The 16885-nt window shown below is 41.4% G+C and overlaps 1 protein-coding gene across 1 annotated transcript in view; it reads left to right on the top strand.

Annotated features, from left to right (window-relative positions):
- The first annotated feature begins 3146 nt into the window (after window positions 1–3146).
- Window positions 3147–16885, top strand: part of si:ch211-26b3.4 (connector enhancer of kinase suppressor of ras 2) — a 28460-nt gene continuing 14721 nt past the window's right edge. Inside the window, exons 1-7 of the mRNA XM_017459951.3 lie at window positions 3147–3384; window positions 9557–9720; window positions 11017–11219; window positions 13362–13449; window positions 13611–13652; window positions 15125–15244; window positions 15333–15392. Of these exons, the coding sequence (XP_017315440.2) occupies window positions 3321–3384; window positions 9557–9720; window positions 11017–11219; window positions 13362–13449; window positions 13611–13652; window positions 15125–15244; window positions 15333–15392 (741 nt within the window). The 5' untranslated portion in view covers window positions 3147–3320. The remainder of the gene's footprint in view (window positions 3385–9556; window positions 9721–11016; window positions 11220–13361; window positions 13450–13610; window positions 13653–15124; window positions 15245–15332; window positions 15393–16885) is intronic.

The following is a 16885-nucleotide window of genomic DNA, read 5'->3' on the forward strand; positions in this document are numbered from 1 at the left end:
AGACCTGCATTTAATAGGGTTATGTCATACTGCCAATGTCATCGCTTTTTCTAACACAGAATAGTGTGTGTGTGTGTGTGTGTGTGTGTGTGTGTGTGCGCGTGTGTGTGTGTGTGTGTGTGCGTGTGTGTGTGTGTGTGTGTGCGTGTGTAAAAGGAAATGGATGGCTTTTTCCCTTTAGTATGACGCTTACCTCCAAGAAAGTGTTGCAAGGCAGTTATGACTTGTGAACATATGAGCCAATTAAACTGAAGGACACACACACACACACACACACACATGCCTAGTGGTGTGACATTGCCGTGCATAATAATAATAATAATAATAATAATAATAATAATAATAATAATAATAATAATAATGTGTGTGTTGAATAATAATTTGAGTGTCATCTTAGAGACGCCATTTAAAAGGGACCAGAGTTTGTGTGCCAAAGACAGTGGAGGCACGTCTGTCATGTCGTGACGTGCCCTGACGTCATCACCAGGAAGGATTATATATAAATATATATATATATATATATATATATATATATATATATATATATAGATAGATAGATAGATAGATAGATAGATAGATATAGATATAGATAGATAGATAGATAGATAGATATACATATCTGTCGTGTTTGTGTCTCGCTCACACACAAACACACACACACGACAGCGTGCTGAGTGCGGGTGAATTAATCATGGACCTCATAAGCAAGTGCGCGCGCGTGTGTGTATGGTGCAACTGTTCTGCAGTAATGACAGTGCGCCTGTATGTGTGCGTGTGTGTGCATGTGTGTATGTGTGTGTGCACGTGTATGTGTATGCATGTGTGTATGTGTGTATGCGTGTGTTCATGTGTGTGTACGTGTGTGTGTATGCGTGTGTGTGTGTGTGTGTGTGTGTCGGCGCGTGCCAGAGGCTACTTCACACCCTTGTAAGCACTCAGTGGGCATCTAAACAGGCTTTTTAGCCCTGCAGCATGAAATCACACACACAACACAGCAGATGGGGCTTCGCGTGCACGCACATTCCTTGGACATATCCCAGTCCAATCGCTCTCTATCTCCGCTCTCTCTCTCTGCTCTCTCTCTCTCTCTCGATTAAAGGTGACCCGTTTATAAGGGATCATTTCGCACGCGGCCGATTTGACATTCACCTCTCTCGCTCGCCCGTTGCCATTGGCTCGGACCGTTTGGCACCGGTGACGTACGCGAGAGCTGCCAAAAAAGAAGACAGTTGCTGGTGGAGAGAGAGAGAGAGAGAGAGAGAGAGAGAGTATCCAAGTTGTGGGATTTAGTGCGCGCGCCGCATACTCTTTACCTTTTTTGACAGTAAATAGTGCACTATGTAGTGAACAGAATGTAGTTTGGGACATATACCATCCAAATGATGCGCCCTAGGTTACCCATAATGAGAGAGAGAGAGAGAGAGAGAGAGAGAGAGAGAGAGTTCAGTGTGACATTGAGTGTCTCAGTTGTTTTCCACTGTTGCCAGATTGGATGAAAAACACCATGGTACACTATTACACGTCCGGTTACTCGTTATATCATCCCTTATAAATGAATTCCTTCATCTTCACTAATTGCTTTCAGAATCCAAGTGGATCTGGATGTTATCCTGTTTACACAACGAATCGGTCCTGAACAGCTGAAACAAGTCGTGAGTAATTCCAGACGTAATTCCTGTACTAACCTACGTAGGTTTGTAACAAAAACCCCGCCTCTGGTCCTCATTGGCTGCTCGCAAACAGTGTGCACTTTGACCCACCCTCATACACTATTGTTGGTTGCGTCCTGAAAGGCTCAGGTTCCTGACTAGAAGTCGTTGATTTCTGCGCTCCGATTTCTGCGCTACTCTGCTTTGCAGAACTCCCGGGAGACAAGGATGTGAAGCGTCAATGGGTTAGAATTCATTTTTAAAACGACGCCATGGCAGTTCAACTCTGACCTTTGTTTGTGTTCCCCTCCCAACCTCGGATGCATGGAAAGCTATCGTATGAGACCTCTAAAACCAAATCAGGCACGAATCTAGCATAACAGGTGCACTTTAATCGCAGAAATATACTTTTACTTCGCTATGTTCAGCGGCGTTCCTCTATTACTGTTAAATATTAATGAATGTATGTAGTTTTAATCAATGGTTTATATCGTGTATAATGAGGTCGCGAGTTTCGCCGCACGCTGCAATGTCTGAACTCATCTGCAACAACCGCTCGCTTGTTTAACAGGCTCAGTCCTGGAAGATAATGGCTGAAGAGGGAGGAGAAGGGAGCGTGTTGACGGAGGCAGGACACACACACACACACACACACACACACACACAGACTAACACATAAAAACACATTCTCTCTACACACACACTTTCTTACCTGGGGAAGAGATGGCACCAGGATGCACTATGGGAAGAGGCGAGCTGGTGGAGGCAGTGTGGTTCTCTGGGTGATGTTCTGCTGGGAAACCATGGGTCCTGGCTTTCATGTGGAGGTTACTTTGACACGCACCACCTATCTAAACATTGTTCCAGACTCCATGATAACGGTATTCCCTAATGGCAGCAGGATAATACTCCCTGATAGACTGCCAAAACTTATTCAGGAACGGTTTGAAGAACATGTCAAAGAGTTCAAGATGTTGACTCGGCCTCCGAATTCCTCAGATCTCAATCTGATCGAGCGCCTGTGGGACGTACCGGACAAACAAGTCCGATCCACGGAGGCCCGACCTCACAACTTACAGGACTTAAAGGATCTGCTGCTAATGTCTTGGTGTGAGATACCACAGCACACCTTCAGAGGTCTTGTGGGGTCCATACCTCGACGGGTCAGAGCTGTTTTGGTGGCATGAGGAGAGGTGGACCTACACGATATTAGGCAGGTGGTTTTAACGTTATGGCTGATGGGTGAAATCCTGAAACATCTGGCTCAATTTGGCAACCCTGTCATTTCTCCCAGCCTTAAACTGAACGCAGCGCACTGGAGCCGTTACGCAGTTTTATACATCGGCAATATAACCGAGCCGAGCCGGTGGTGTCACGTGACAGCATAGCGCAAGAGCGCGGGGGGGTGGGGGTGGGGGGGGGTGCGGGGAGACCGGGATGTTAGAAGAAGTGATGGAAGGGGCGGGGGTAGAGACTCTCTCTCTCTCTTTCTCTCTCTCTGTCTCTCTCTCTCTCTCCCCGTTGCAGTCCTTCCAAAGGATGCGTCCATCGGCCATGCTCCAGTCACGCGCGCTTCTCGCGCCTTTCCAATGGAATTCCACGTGCCGCACGGATTAACCACCATTCAGCTTGGATGATTCGCAAAAGGGACGTTCACGCGCTCCGGTGGCCATGGCTCTCGTGATGGACCCCATCAGCAAATGGAGCCCGAAGCAGGTGCTCCAGTGGATGAGAGGTATAAAAATAAATAAATAAATAAGAATGAAGATGAACGCGCGCGAGGAATAAATGGCGGTCATTGTTTTTCCAAGTCTCGGAAAATTTTATATATATATATATATTTTTTTTTTTTCGTGCACATACACGAGCCACCGTAGGGGGTGCGTGATCTTATCAGCAAGGAGCTAGACGAAGCGCGCGCGCGTGTGTGTGTGTCTGTGTGTGTGTGTGTGTGCACAAAATAGTGACCTCATACTGGCTTCGGTTTTAAGATGACTTCATGCAAAGAGGTACGCATTTCGGTTTTGGGGACACATCCACACACGCGCGCGCGCACCCTCGCGCACGCACGCGTGAAATAGGGCACAGTAGTGAGTATTTTCCACCGGCCCTAAGTAGTAGGTAAGGGGTCCGAAATTCCTACTCTGATTGTTTCACTCATGCTGGTATTTTAGTAAACAAAAAATAAAATAAATAAATAAATAATCTTCCAGCTACTTGCTCGCGCACGAATCGTTGCAGCAGCACCACGGACAGCGGCGCACGTGCCTCGTCCTGCTGCGGAACAGAGTGTCCAAAGATGCCGCTTACACGACGGCGGTATCTGAGAGATCCAGAGGATGCAAATGGAGCAAAGGAGCAACACTACCCCCCACCCCCACCTCCCTTGTTCCCTTACCCCCCATCCCCCCTCCCCCTTCGGTTTCTGCGCATGTCATCGGTGTCATAACCATGCCATTACCATGTCATAACGCTCGCTCTACTTCATGGCATGTTATAGAGATGTTACTCTTACATTCGGGCTGATAAAAGGGACCATAATCCCAGTGTGTGAAGCTGGTTCTGCATGCTCGGTGCTGCTTTTACAGTTTTGTTGTGTCATCATCCCATCATTCGGTGGTGGGACACGCTCACGTGCAGAGAGACGTGATTAAGAATCATGGGATAAAGACGCAACACTATACACGCTCCAAATAAACGGCTATTATTTTTTAAAGGGTACTTTTCCTTGCCACTGAGGTGGTACCTTCATCGGGTGCATCTTTTGCGTGGTGATGTTCATGTACCTTTAAAATCTTACATAATTGGACCTTAATTATATAAATATAAATTTAAACCTGCACTATGCATCTTTCTGGGAAAAAATGTACCCTTGACAATTCCGTCTAATCAACATTAAAGATACAGTTTAGTGCATCAAAATGAAAATGCAGTGCTACACCTTTAAAGGTACAGTCTGGTATTTGTAAACATGTTGCTAGACCTGTAACAATCGTGTCGTTTTGACGATCATATAAAAAAATGTTTTAAAAAAAGTTCACCTTCTTTACTGGATCTCAATGATTTTGTTTGCTTGTTTGTTTGTTTCAGGGGTCTGTTGACGTTTTCTGACCCTGAAATTAGCTCCACCCCTTGCTGAAAAAAATCCTGCTGCTCGGCTCTGTTTTTTTTGCCTGAGGAACCATGAGGCGGACGTAGTTTTATACAGTGTGTGTGTGTGTGTGTGTGTGGGGGGGGTTGTTGGTCTGTGAGAGAGAAGGCGTGTCTTTAAAAGTGTTTAACACTTCCATTTTATGTTAAAACGTCCTCGTTGTAGTTACGTAAACGGCTCGCTCTCGTGGTATTCAAGCCTAGCTGAATTGCCCTGGTGGCGGCGTCGAGTTCACGCGCAGCGCGGTGTTGACGTTTCTCAACATGGAAACCAGACGAAGTGTAATTGATCAACTTACTTTGTTGTTGTAAGTCACATGTTATTACTTGTTGTAAGTTTAATTGCAAATGTAACAAATGCGAATTTTTTCAACTTAGCTTAAAGGGAATTTAAACTGGCGTAATTAGCATCGTCTATTATTGCACTGTTATTAATGTTTATTACAGTGTTAATAGCACAATCGTTGACTTTACTGTTTTATACATATAGGACACAATATTTTCAATAATGAAATGATTCTAATTTGAAACGTAAATGTTTTGTGATGTTTACTTTAAAATAAATTTAAGGTCCTTTGTTGGAATTATTTCGCGTGAGATCAATATTATTCTTGTAGCTCAGGCAGAAAACTAAATAAACTATAATTGTGGTAAGAGGAATGTTATGTATGCTTTAGTATATATATATATAGTATATATAGCTACCATATATACCTATTTTATTGGACTGAACTGTAATTTAACCTCTCGAGTGGTCAGGAGCGGGAGCGGCGTTTCCCGTTTAGAGATGAGCTGAAAGTGATTTTGATTTATGTAGTACAACAAACTGTCTGCAGTAAATTTGCCTTCTAGATTTAACTGCTGAGAAGAAAGCCTGTACATGAGCAGAATATGAATTTGTGTTGGTGTGTGTGTGTGTGTGGGAGAGAGACAAGGTTCTGAGGGGTTTCCTCTCCCTGACTCATCTCTCAGAGGGAGGTTTCTGCTACACATTTCCCTGATCTGAGATCAGCGTGAGTGGTGGTGTTTGGGGCTTTCCCCGCACTAACACACTCGCTCAGCTCGGAACGTTCATTACAATTCCCAGATGATTTAAATGCGATGTGTTACTTTCCATAAACACGTGCGCTGCAGAGATTTCCCAGGAGCAGGAGACTCGCTTTAAGTCTGTAGTCCTTAGTGTAAATCTTTAGACCTTAGTGTAATATTTAGTCCTTAGTGTAAATCTTTAGTCTTTAGTGTAATCTTTAGTCCTTAGTGTAATCTTTAGTCCTTAGTGTAAATCTTTAGTCCTTAGTGTAATCTTTAGTCCTTAGTGTAATATTTAGTCCTTAGTATAAATTTTTAGACCTTAGTGTAATCTTTAGTCCTTAGTGTAATCTTTAGTCCTTAGTGTAATATTTAGTCCTTAGTGTAAGTCTTTAGTCCTTAGTGTAATATTTAGTCCTTAGTGTAAATCTTTAGACCTTAGTGTAATCTTTAGTCCTTAGTGTAAATCTTTAGTCCTTAGTGTAATCTTTAGTCCTTAGTGTAATATTTAGTCCTTAGTATAAATCTTTAGACCTTAGTGTAATCTTTAGTCCTTAGTGTAATATTTAGTCCTTAGTGTAATCTTTAGTCCTTAGTGTAATCTTTAGTCCTTAGTGTAATATTTAGTCCTTAGTATAAATCTTTAGACCTTAGTGTAATCTTTAGTCCTTAGTGTAATATTTAGTCCTTAGTGTAAGTCTTTAGTCCTTAGTGTAATATTTAGTCCTTAGTGTAAATCTTTAGACCTTAGTGTAATCTTTAGTCCTTAGTGTAATATTTAGTCCTTAGTATAAATCTTTAGACCTTAGTGTAATCTTTAGTCCTTAGTGTAAATCTTTAGTCCTTAGTGTAAGTCTTTAGTCCTTAATGTAATATTTAGTCCTTAGTGTAAGTCTTTAGTCCTTAGTGTAATATTTAGTCCTTAGTGTAAGTCTTTAGTCCTTAGTGTAATATTTAGTCCTTAGTGTAATATTTACACCTTAGTGTAATCTTTAGACCTTAGTGTAATCTTTAGTCCTTAGTGTAAATCTTTACACCTTAGTGTAATCTTTAGACCTTAGTGTAATCTTTAGTCCTTAGTGTAAGTCTTTAGTCCTTAGTGTAATCTTTAGTCCTTATTGTAAGTCTTTAGACCTTAGTGTAAATCTTTAGACCTTAGTGTAAATCTTTAGTCCTTAGTGTAATCTTTAGTCCTTCGTGTAATCTTTAGTCCTTAGTGTAAGTCTTTATTCTGGAATAATTAGTGTTTGTATATGTTGTAAATCCTTAGAATGTGCTCCTTCGTATGTAACATAAATCCTTAACGCATTATATAAGTCCATAGTGTACTACACTTTAATGTTAGTCCTTAGTGCGTAGTTCTTATTGTATGTCCTAAATCCTTAATCCTTAGTGTTATCTTACTTAGCTTACTTTATCGTCAATTCTTAAACCTTAGTCCTTAGCATAAGTTTATCCCATAATATAAGCCCTTAGTTCTTAACCAGAGCTCTGTGTGTGTGTGTGTGTGTGTGTGTGTGTGTGTGTGTGTGTGTGTGTGTGTGTGTGTGTGTGTGTGTGTGAGTATAAAAGGAAATGGATGGCTTTTTTCTCCTTTAGTTAGAAGCTTACCTCTAAGAAATTGTTGCCAGGGAGCTATGATGGCTGACATGAAGAACACACACACACACACACACACACGGGGACATACAGATTCATACTCCGATCCAAGCTGCTTTTATATGGATGTGTATCCTGCTGGATTTTGGAAAACTGAGAAGTTCATTCTAAAAATATTTTCTTTTCTTTTTCCCGCTTTAAAATAAAAGTACCTTCACTCTTTTCTCTTGACCGACCTCCGCATGGTTTCTTCCTCCATTTCCACAAACGCTTGACATCGCGCACACCGTCACATCTCCTCAGATACTGTCTTTACTGACCCATTTTATTTCATATGCTGTCTTACCCTTCACTTCCCTTATATGGTCATTGTTTCCTGTTCCTGTACCCGTGTTGCTATGGTAGCTAATTGATCTCATGTATTGCTCATTACCCCTGACTAGTTTATCTATTTATAGCTTCTTGCTTTCACTGTGCTCTTTATGAGTTTTTAAATGACATTTTTAATGAGAGTTCTCTAGCTGTGTAGGTTCTTCTCAGCTCCAGAGTTCTTCCGGTTCTCTTGTAGCTCTAGAGTTCTGTAGTTCTTCCGGTTCTCTTATAGCACTAGAGGTCTGTAGTTCTTCAGGTTTGTATTATAGTTCTAGAGTTCTGTAGGTCCTTCTTATAGCACTAGAGTTCTTCAGGTTCTTATTATAGCTCTATAGTTCTTCAGGTTCTTCTTATAGTGCTAGAGTTCTGTAGGTCTTCAGGTTCTTATTGCTCTAGAGTGCATCAGGTTCTTCAAATAGTTCTAGAGTTCTGTAGGTCTTTCTTATAGCACTAGAGTTCTGTTGTTCTTCAGGTTCCTCTTATAGATCTAGAGCTCTGTAGGTTCTTCTTATAGTTTTAGAGATCTGTAGGTACTTTTATAGCTCTAGAGTTCTCCAGGTTCTTCTAATAGTTATAGAGTTCTGTAGGTCTTCAGGTTCTTCTTATAGTTCTAAGGTTATGTAGATAATTTTTTTTATAGTTTAGAGTTCTGTAGGTCCTTCTTATATCTCTAGAGTTCTGTAGTTCTCCAGGTTCTTTTTATATCTCTAGAGTTCTGTAAATCATTCTCCTAGCTCTAGCGTTCTGTACTTCTGTAGGTTCTTCTTATAGTTTTATAGCTTTTATAGAGGTCAGTAGCAGTGAAGCAGACAGAAATCCTGCTACAGAGCAGTCTGATAGTGAATCAGATACTGAGAGTCTGATAATATCTACACTGTTTGTCAGAGACGCTTCTTTTACTTACCGTCGTTTATTTCATTCTAACTCAGTTATTGTGATCCAATTTAACTCATAGTGCTTAACAGGGACTGACTTCTGAAGACAAAACAGCTTACTCTCTCTCTCTCTCTCACTCTCTCTCTAACATCTGTCTCTTTCTAACTTCTGTCTGTCTCTCTCTCTCTCTCTCTCTCTCTCTCTCTCTCTAACTTCTCTCTCTGTCTCTAACCTGTCTCTCTCTCTCACTCTCTCTCTAACATCTGTCTCTTTCTAACTTCTGTCTCTCTCTCTCTCTCTCTCTCTCTCTCTAACTTCTCTCTCTGTCTCTAACCTGTCTCTCTCTCTAACTTCTCTCTCTAACGTATCTCTCTTTAACTTATCTCTCTCTAACTTCTCTCTCTCTCTAAATTCTCTCTAACTTATCTCTCTCTAACTTCTCTCTCTCTCTCCTCTCTCTCTTAATTATCTCTCTCTCTCTAACTTCTCTCTCTCTCTCTAAATTCTCTCTCTCTCTAACTTATCTCTCTCTCTCTATAACTTATCTCTCTCTAACTTATCTCTCTCTCTCTAACTTATCTCTCTCTCTCTAACTTGTCTCTCTCTCTCTAACTTCTCTCTCTCTAAATTCTCTCTCTCTAACTTCTCTCTAACTTCTCTCTCTCTCTCTCCTCTCTCTCTTAATTATCTCTCTCTCTCCAACTTCTCTCTCTCTCTCTAATTTATCTCTCTCTCTCTCTCTATAACTTATCTCTCTCTAACTTGTCTCTCTCTCTCTAACTTCTCTCTCTCTAACTTATCTCACTCTCTCTCTAACTTCTCTCTCTCTCTCTCCAACTTATCACTCTCTCTTACTTCTCTCTCACTTCTCTCTCTCTCAGGACTGGATGACTGTTTGCTGCAGTATGTGCGTGTGTTTGAGCGAGAGAGGATTTCTGGCGAGCAGCTGCTGCACATCACCCATCAGGAGCTCGAGGAGCTTGGAGTCACGCGCATCGGCCATCAGGAGCTCATCCTCGAAGCAGTGGACCTGCTCTGTGCCCTGGTGAGGCCCAGCACACACACACACACACACACACACACACACATAGTAATTATACATTTAAATAAAAATAGCAATGAAACTCTGCAGAAATAAATAAACTGTTCATGTATGTAAAGGTGTGAATGAGTCTGTGTATACGTTTGTATTAGTGTGTGTGTGTGTGTGTGTGTGTGTGTGTGTGTGTGTGTTTTAGAGTGCTAATGACGTGTTTACTCTGCATTAATGACACAGCCGAGATTAATCACTCTACTTCCCACTGTATGATTAGCACCCAGCAGGAAGAACACAAGCCAAACAGTGAGCAGTGTGTGTGTGTGTGTGTGTGTGTGTGTGTGTGTGTGTCTGCATGTGTATTTTTACAAATTCTCACTGCTTCCAAAAAAAGCCCACCTACCACACAGTGTAGAATCAGGATAGAGAGAATGAGACTGAATGAAGATAGAAGACTGTGCTAATTGTGAGAGACACAGCCCGGCGTTGCCATGACAACCGCTACATCGTGAACACCATGGTTCTTAAGCTGCAACAGAAACACACACACACACACACACACTCATATACGCAAAACAGAAAGTGTTTGAAGCTTAGAGCTGTCAAATTTCTTTAAAAGTTAAAACATTTGAATTTAGTTAAAGATTTATTAGTCGAATATTTCGAATGCATTTGCATATTAATGAGCCTGTAATGTTGTAACATCGTAAGTCATAGCTTTGTTGTAAACATGAAAGTCTGTTTTGGAGTCTATTTTTACCCGCAGTTATTTCGTTCTTGTCGCTGATTTTATATCAAGTTGTTTCCAAGTTTGTTTGTTGTTGTTTTTTTTTTTAAATTTATTTTTAAATAAATGTATTTATTTTAATATTCAAACCCTCTCCAGCACACAGCTTCCCAAATGGCTTCCTATTTATCATATAGAGTATGTTCAAGGGAGCTCAAAAATCTTAACAGCCAGCGATTTAATGTAAAACTGTAATAACAGATGTATAACAATAATACAGATTTTATATGTATGTTTTTTTGTTTTGTTTTTTTACAAACAAACTATTGAACAGATTGTACATTGATACTTTTTTTATGTGTCATTTTTGACACATTTTGCACCACACGTCCCATTTTTACTAAAATTTCAGATTTGAGTTTGCTTTTAGGCGACATTTAATCTAATATATTGTCCAAAAATTTCTGAGCCCGTTTCCAAAAACGAGCAACACAAAGCATTAAAAAACCCGACAGAGTCAAATTTTAACCGACTAAAACGTGGAATGTAAGCACTGCAATCTTACACTCTGATTACAGAACTACGGTCTGGAGACAGAGAACCTGCGCTCCCTCTCCCATAAGCTCAACGCTTCAGCTAAAAACCTGCAGAACTTCATCACGGGCCGGCGGCGCGGCGGTCACTACGACGGCCGCGTGTGTCGGCGGCTGCCCAATGACTTCCTCACCAGCGTGGTGGATCTGATCGGCGCCGCAAAGAACCTGCTGGCCTGGCTGGACAGGTGAGACGACCTGACACGACCCTGAACTCGACCCCTACACCCCCCGCTGAGCTCCAACCCATCATCTCATCTCTTCTTGACCTCTGTGCTAATCGGCTAATTTTTTACCTCATGGAAGAAAGCTAACATAGCTAGTAATGTTTGCAGAGCAAATTAACTAAGTCAGCTAGGTAGCTCATTTTGATAATGATTCTTTATTTAACTGTGAACAAGACATGTACCTGCTACTGACTTGTAGCTTTCGAAGCAATCTGTACAGTCCTCTCCAAAACTATTGGAACGGCGAGGCCAATTCATTTTATTTTTGCTGTAGACTGAAGACATTTGGGTTTGAGATCAAAAGATGAAAATGAGAATCGAGTTTAGGATTGCAGCTTTTTATTTCCTAGTATTTATATGTAAAGCATGTTAAACGACGTAGAACGTAGAACAGTTTGTATCAGACCACCCAATTTGTAGGCAGGCAAAAATATTAGAACACGTGACTGACAGGTGTTTCTCGTTTCCCAGGTATGTCCTGTTAGACCTGTTTAAACAACAAATAACTCTGAACATCTACTCTTGGTTTTAGTTTTCAGTTTCACCTCTGAAGACTGTGTTTGTTGTTAAAAAGGATAAACCAACATGAAGACCAGAGAGCTGTCTACGGGAGAAAAAAGAGCCATTCTGAAGCTGAGAACAGAGGGAAAATCGATCTGAGGCATCGCAGAAGCATTGGGGATAGCAATATAACAATTTGAAATATCTTGATAAAGATGTTTTATCAGTTTTGTACTGAGCAGCAGACACAGAACGGGTCGGCCAAGGAATACAACTACAGCAGCTGATGACAGAAACATTGAGAACTGTGCAGAAAAACAACCCAAAAACTACGGTCAATGACATCACCAACAACCTCCACAGGGCAGGGTGAAGGTACCACAATTCACTGTTTGAAGAAGACTTCGGGGCTGTTTACATGACAAGGTTTTCAAGTAAAAATGGAAAAAGTTTTATGCGGTTTGGCTGTTCGTTTACACGACGATGGCATTTCGTGGTCTGAAAACACAAACTTTTAAAAACAGGTTTCAAAGTGCATGTTTTTGAAAACGATGCCGTTATCGTCTCCAGTTAAAGACAATGTTTTTCACAGCCTTCTTGGCTATTTACCAAGGGTGCCAATATTAGTGGAGGACGCTGTATAGAGGCCAAACCACTAGATGGAAACCACTCATCAGCAGTAAGAATAAGAAAGCCAGGTTGGAACTTGCAAAGAAACACAGAGATGAGCCACAAAGGTTCTGGAACCGAGATGAACCTCTACCAAATTGATGGAAAGGCCAGAGTGTGGAGAAAGAAAGGATCTGCTCATGATCCAGAACATACAAGCTGATCTGTGGAAAATGGTGGAGGTAGCGTCATGGCTTGGGCTTGCACGGCTGCTTCTGGAACATTCTCACTGATCTTTACTGATGATGAACTCATGATTTTATTTATTTATAGAGAAACGCATCTAAATCAGGAGGAACTTCATCATGCAGCAAGACAACGGTCTAAAACACACTTCCACCTCAACACAGGACTTCATCAGGGGGAAAGTGGAAGGTTTTAGACTGGACAAGTCCATCACCAGACCTTCACCCAACTGATCAGCACCTCACCTCCTGAAGAGGAGACTGAAGGGAGAAACCCGGCAAAACAAACAACTACTGAAAGAAGCTGCAGGAAAAATCTGGAGAAGCTTCAAAAAGAAGAAACCAATAGTTCGGTGTCAGTGAGTCACATGACCTGATGCAGTTATTACAAGTGAGGAAAATGCAACCAAATATTAAGTGTTATTTACTTTCATTTACTTCTAGACTTATCTGTTCCAATACTTTTTCTCACCTGAAAATGTGGTGGTCTGATACAAAAGGTTCTGTGTTTTATATTGTTTAACATGTCACGTCTGATTCGTCGCTTTCTGACGCCGCGTCACTCCCTAATCTGCGTTAGCGTAGCATAGCATAGCTAGCTGCGGAATTGTGTTTAGGAAGCTGAAGGAACACACACAGTATCCTGTAGTTATGTGTTGTTAGTGTGTACCATCTGCTTAATTATACACCTCACTTTTGTGTGTGTGTGTGTGTGTGTGCGTGTGTGTGTGTGTGTGCTTTGTTGCAGGTCACCGTTTGTCAGTGTCACTGAGTATTCAGTGCTGAAGAACAACATTGTCCAACTCTGTCTCGAGTTAACCACCATAGTGCAACAGGTGTGTGTGTATATGTGTGTGTGTGTGTGTGTGTGTGTGTGGCATAAAAGTGTCTGCATTTGTGTCAGCGTGTGTTTCTGTGTGTGCCTGTGTGAGTGCATGTAAAATGATTAGCATATAGCGAAAACAGATATTGTTTAATGTTTATGGTTGTGTTTCAGGACTGTACCGTGTATGAAACGGAGAATAAAATACTCCATGTGGTGAGTGTCTCACGAATACACACTTTTGTGAGTTGGCTATTGCTAACATGCTAACGTTCGCATTTTTTTAAAATGCCTAAACCTGTGTGTGAGATTAATTCGACTCCTTTTCAAAATGGCGGAGCACACAGGAGTTCCGTTAGCGGTTTGCGCTAAGTGTAATTACAGCATAGTTTTAGTGGGAACGTAGCTATGTTCCCAGTGTCCTGTGTCCCCCCCCCCCCCCCCCCCCCCCGGCCCCTCCCCCTCCCCCGACCCAGATTTATTAATTAATATCCTCTGTCGTGTGTTTATCATGTGCCCTATAAATCTGGGGAACGTAGGACCCTGGGAACATCGGAACTTACTAACGACCCCGTTTTTAGCACATCTGAGGGAAACGTTAATATTGCAGACGGTTTCCAGGTATTTTTGTTTCTGTCGCCATGCCTTTAAATTGTCTTTATAAAACACGTACTGTGCTAGCTAGCTCGGTAGTTAGCATTTGTCATTAGCTGGTTTCCGTGCTCTGCGTTCGTAAGTTCTAGTTGCTTAGCAACAGTGTCGTCACTACTTTAACTACGAGTTCCATTTGACCGCATCGATAAAATGGAGTAATTTTCCGTTTTTTTTTTTCATATTCAGAAGTGTGTGTGTGTGTGTGTGTGTGTGTGTGTGTGTGTGTGTGTGTGTGTGAATGATGGTTAATCATGCAGATCCTCAAGGCTTTATCCTTGAGCTCTTGCAAAGCCATTAATGCTTTTTCAGAACAAAGAGAGATCGAGAGCGAGAGAGAGTGAGAGAGAGCGAGAGAGAGAGAGAGAGAGAGAGAGCGAGAGAGTGAGAGAGAGAGCGAGAGAGAGAGAGAGAGCGAGAGAGACAGAAAGAGAGTGAGAGAGAGAGAGCAAGAGAGTGAGAGAGAGTGAGAGAGCGAGAGAGAGAGAGTGAGAGAAAGTGAGAGAGTGAGAAAGAGAGAGATCAGTTGGAGTGTGTTGGTTTGCTCTGCAGCCCTCATAAATAAGAGAGTAGCAGAAAGCAGGTCAGAGGGTTTTTTTCTGAAGTAGGAACAGAGAGAATAAAAAAAGACTGGAAACTAGAAATGAGGACACGATGTAGTTATAGGGACATGTGGACACACACACAGACACACACACACACACACACATTCACACACACACACACGTCTATTCCCATAGCTAGTCGTAGCACTTTCATAGCTGATCTCATAGCTAGCTGTATTCATGTAGGAAAGAGTTTACACAGAAACGAACAGTAGCCGAATTGCGTTTGGAAAAAAAAATACATAGCCGGGTCTAGTTCTGGATTTATCCTCAGGTAAGATAGCAAATAAACAAAATGCGACACTTCTTGTTCGGTTAAAATGCAGCCCAGTGAGACACAGTTGAGGCGTGAGGCTAACGTAGCTAATGGATTCTTATCACAGCTCCAGTGCACGTAAATAATCTCGATGCTTGTGTATGCCTCTTTGTCAGTGCAAGACGCTGTCAGGAATCTGCGAGCACATCATCTCTCTGTCGTCCGATTCGTTGGTGTCACAGTCCGCCCACCTGGAGGTCGTCCACCTCACCAACGTCTTGCCCAACGAGGGCCTGGTGAGTAAACGACAACGCTTAACCAAAACATGACCCAGCTGGAGCAATGCTACTAGCTTTCCCCATACTCTGTCTTTCTGTCTGTCAGGGCATGTATATTAAATCCACGTACGACGGTCTACACGTGATCACCGGCACCACAGAGAACGTGAGTTCAAAGCTGCAGCTTTCCACAGTTTCTTGCTTTAGATATCAGCTTTTAACCCTTTACTGCACGTTGTTGCCATATGGCAACAATTCATTTATCTCTCGTTTTTTCATAGGCAGTAAAGCAAAATTACTCTTTTCCTATGTAACTGGAAAAAGGGGGCTTTAACTTTGACATAACAACAACAAAAATGCCATCTCACACATTTTGTTTTATTTTTGGCTTTATGATACTTTCCACCATTGCACTTTGTTGCCATATGGCAACAATTTACCAGTTAATTGTACTTAAAAAAAATAATAAGTTAATATATTTTTATTACTTGAACTAATTAAAAAGTGAGTTCAATCCATAAAAAAAAAAACATTTTTTTTTTCATAGTTAAGTTAGGAATAAAACAAAACAGGGCATGCTGTTATTGATTATTTTCTTATAAAAGCACATCCTGAAGGGTTTTATTCCTCATACACCGCAGCAGCAGAATTCCTTTCGTACGTTTCTAGTTCGATTTAATGCAAAACTAGTTACTTTCTTTTATCGGTTACTATAGGAACGATAACGTATTAGTACAAGCGCATTGATATAAAAGCTGCACTGCTGTCAGAGCTGCTGGCTAATAGACCGAAGAGGAAGAAGAAGAGAGAAAAAAAACGCGCCAGAGAGCACACTGCCATATCCGTTGTCCTTTCTGCTGAGTCATTTCTCTGCTAATCAATAACAAACTGATACGTGGGACATAGAATACTTTATCTTTCACGGTCATCTTGGCTCGTATTTCTTCATTTCTCTAAAATGCTATGACTATTGCGATGTTCTGCGGCATACACACAACCATGTCGTCCTTCCTCTTCCTAACCAAGCGAACACTAACTCGACAAGCAAAAGTTCACCTAGCAAAGCTAGCTTCGTAGCGTAGACTGTAACTACCTTCCAAGTTAGACTCTAGGCTACGAAGCTAGCTTTGCTAGGTTAACTTTTGCTTGTCGAGTTAGGGTTAGCTTGGTTAGGTTTTCGCTTGCTAGGTTAGCTTCTGTTTCTTAAGTTAGCTTTCGCTTGCTAGCTTAGGTTTCGTTCTCTAGGTCGGTAGTTTCACTCATACCACACAGATTTGATTTAAAAATAAATAAATAAAAAATAAATAAGTTGCCCGGAAGACACAACCCTGCTGAAAAATAAACAAACATACAATAGAACCCGTCACAGAAATTCGAATGGGTTCCACAACAAACACCATTACAAACCATCAGCTAACCATTAAAACCATTACCGTTCCCATTTTTGGTCCTTAATTGTATCCACTAGACATAACATCCCACCAATAGAATGCAAAAATTACAGTTTCCATTAAAACCATTACAACCATTAAAACCATTACAAATTCTATGAGGGTTTCCATTTGTAAACATTTTTGAGCAGGGAAGTCAGCATTTATGGATTAGCCCTGCCCGTTTTGCACTTAAAAGAAGCGGAATTGTCGTCCATTTCATGTAGAT

The sequence above is a fragment of the Ictalurus punctatus genome, chromosome 28 (genome assembly GCF_001660625.3).
Source record: "Ictalurus punctatus breed USDA103 chromosome 28, Coco_2.0, whole genome shotgun sequence".
NCBI classification, from domain to species: domain Eukaryota; kingdom Metazoa; phylum Chordata; class Actinopteri; order Siluriformes; family Ictaluridae; genus Ictalurus; species Ictalurus punctatus.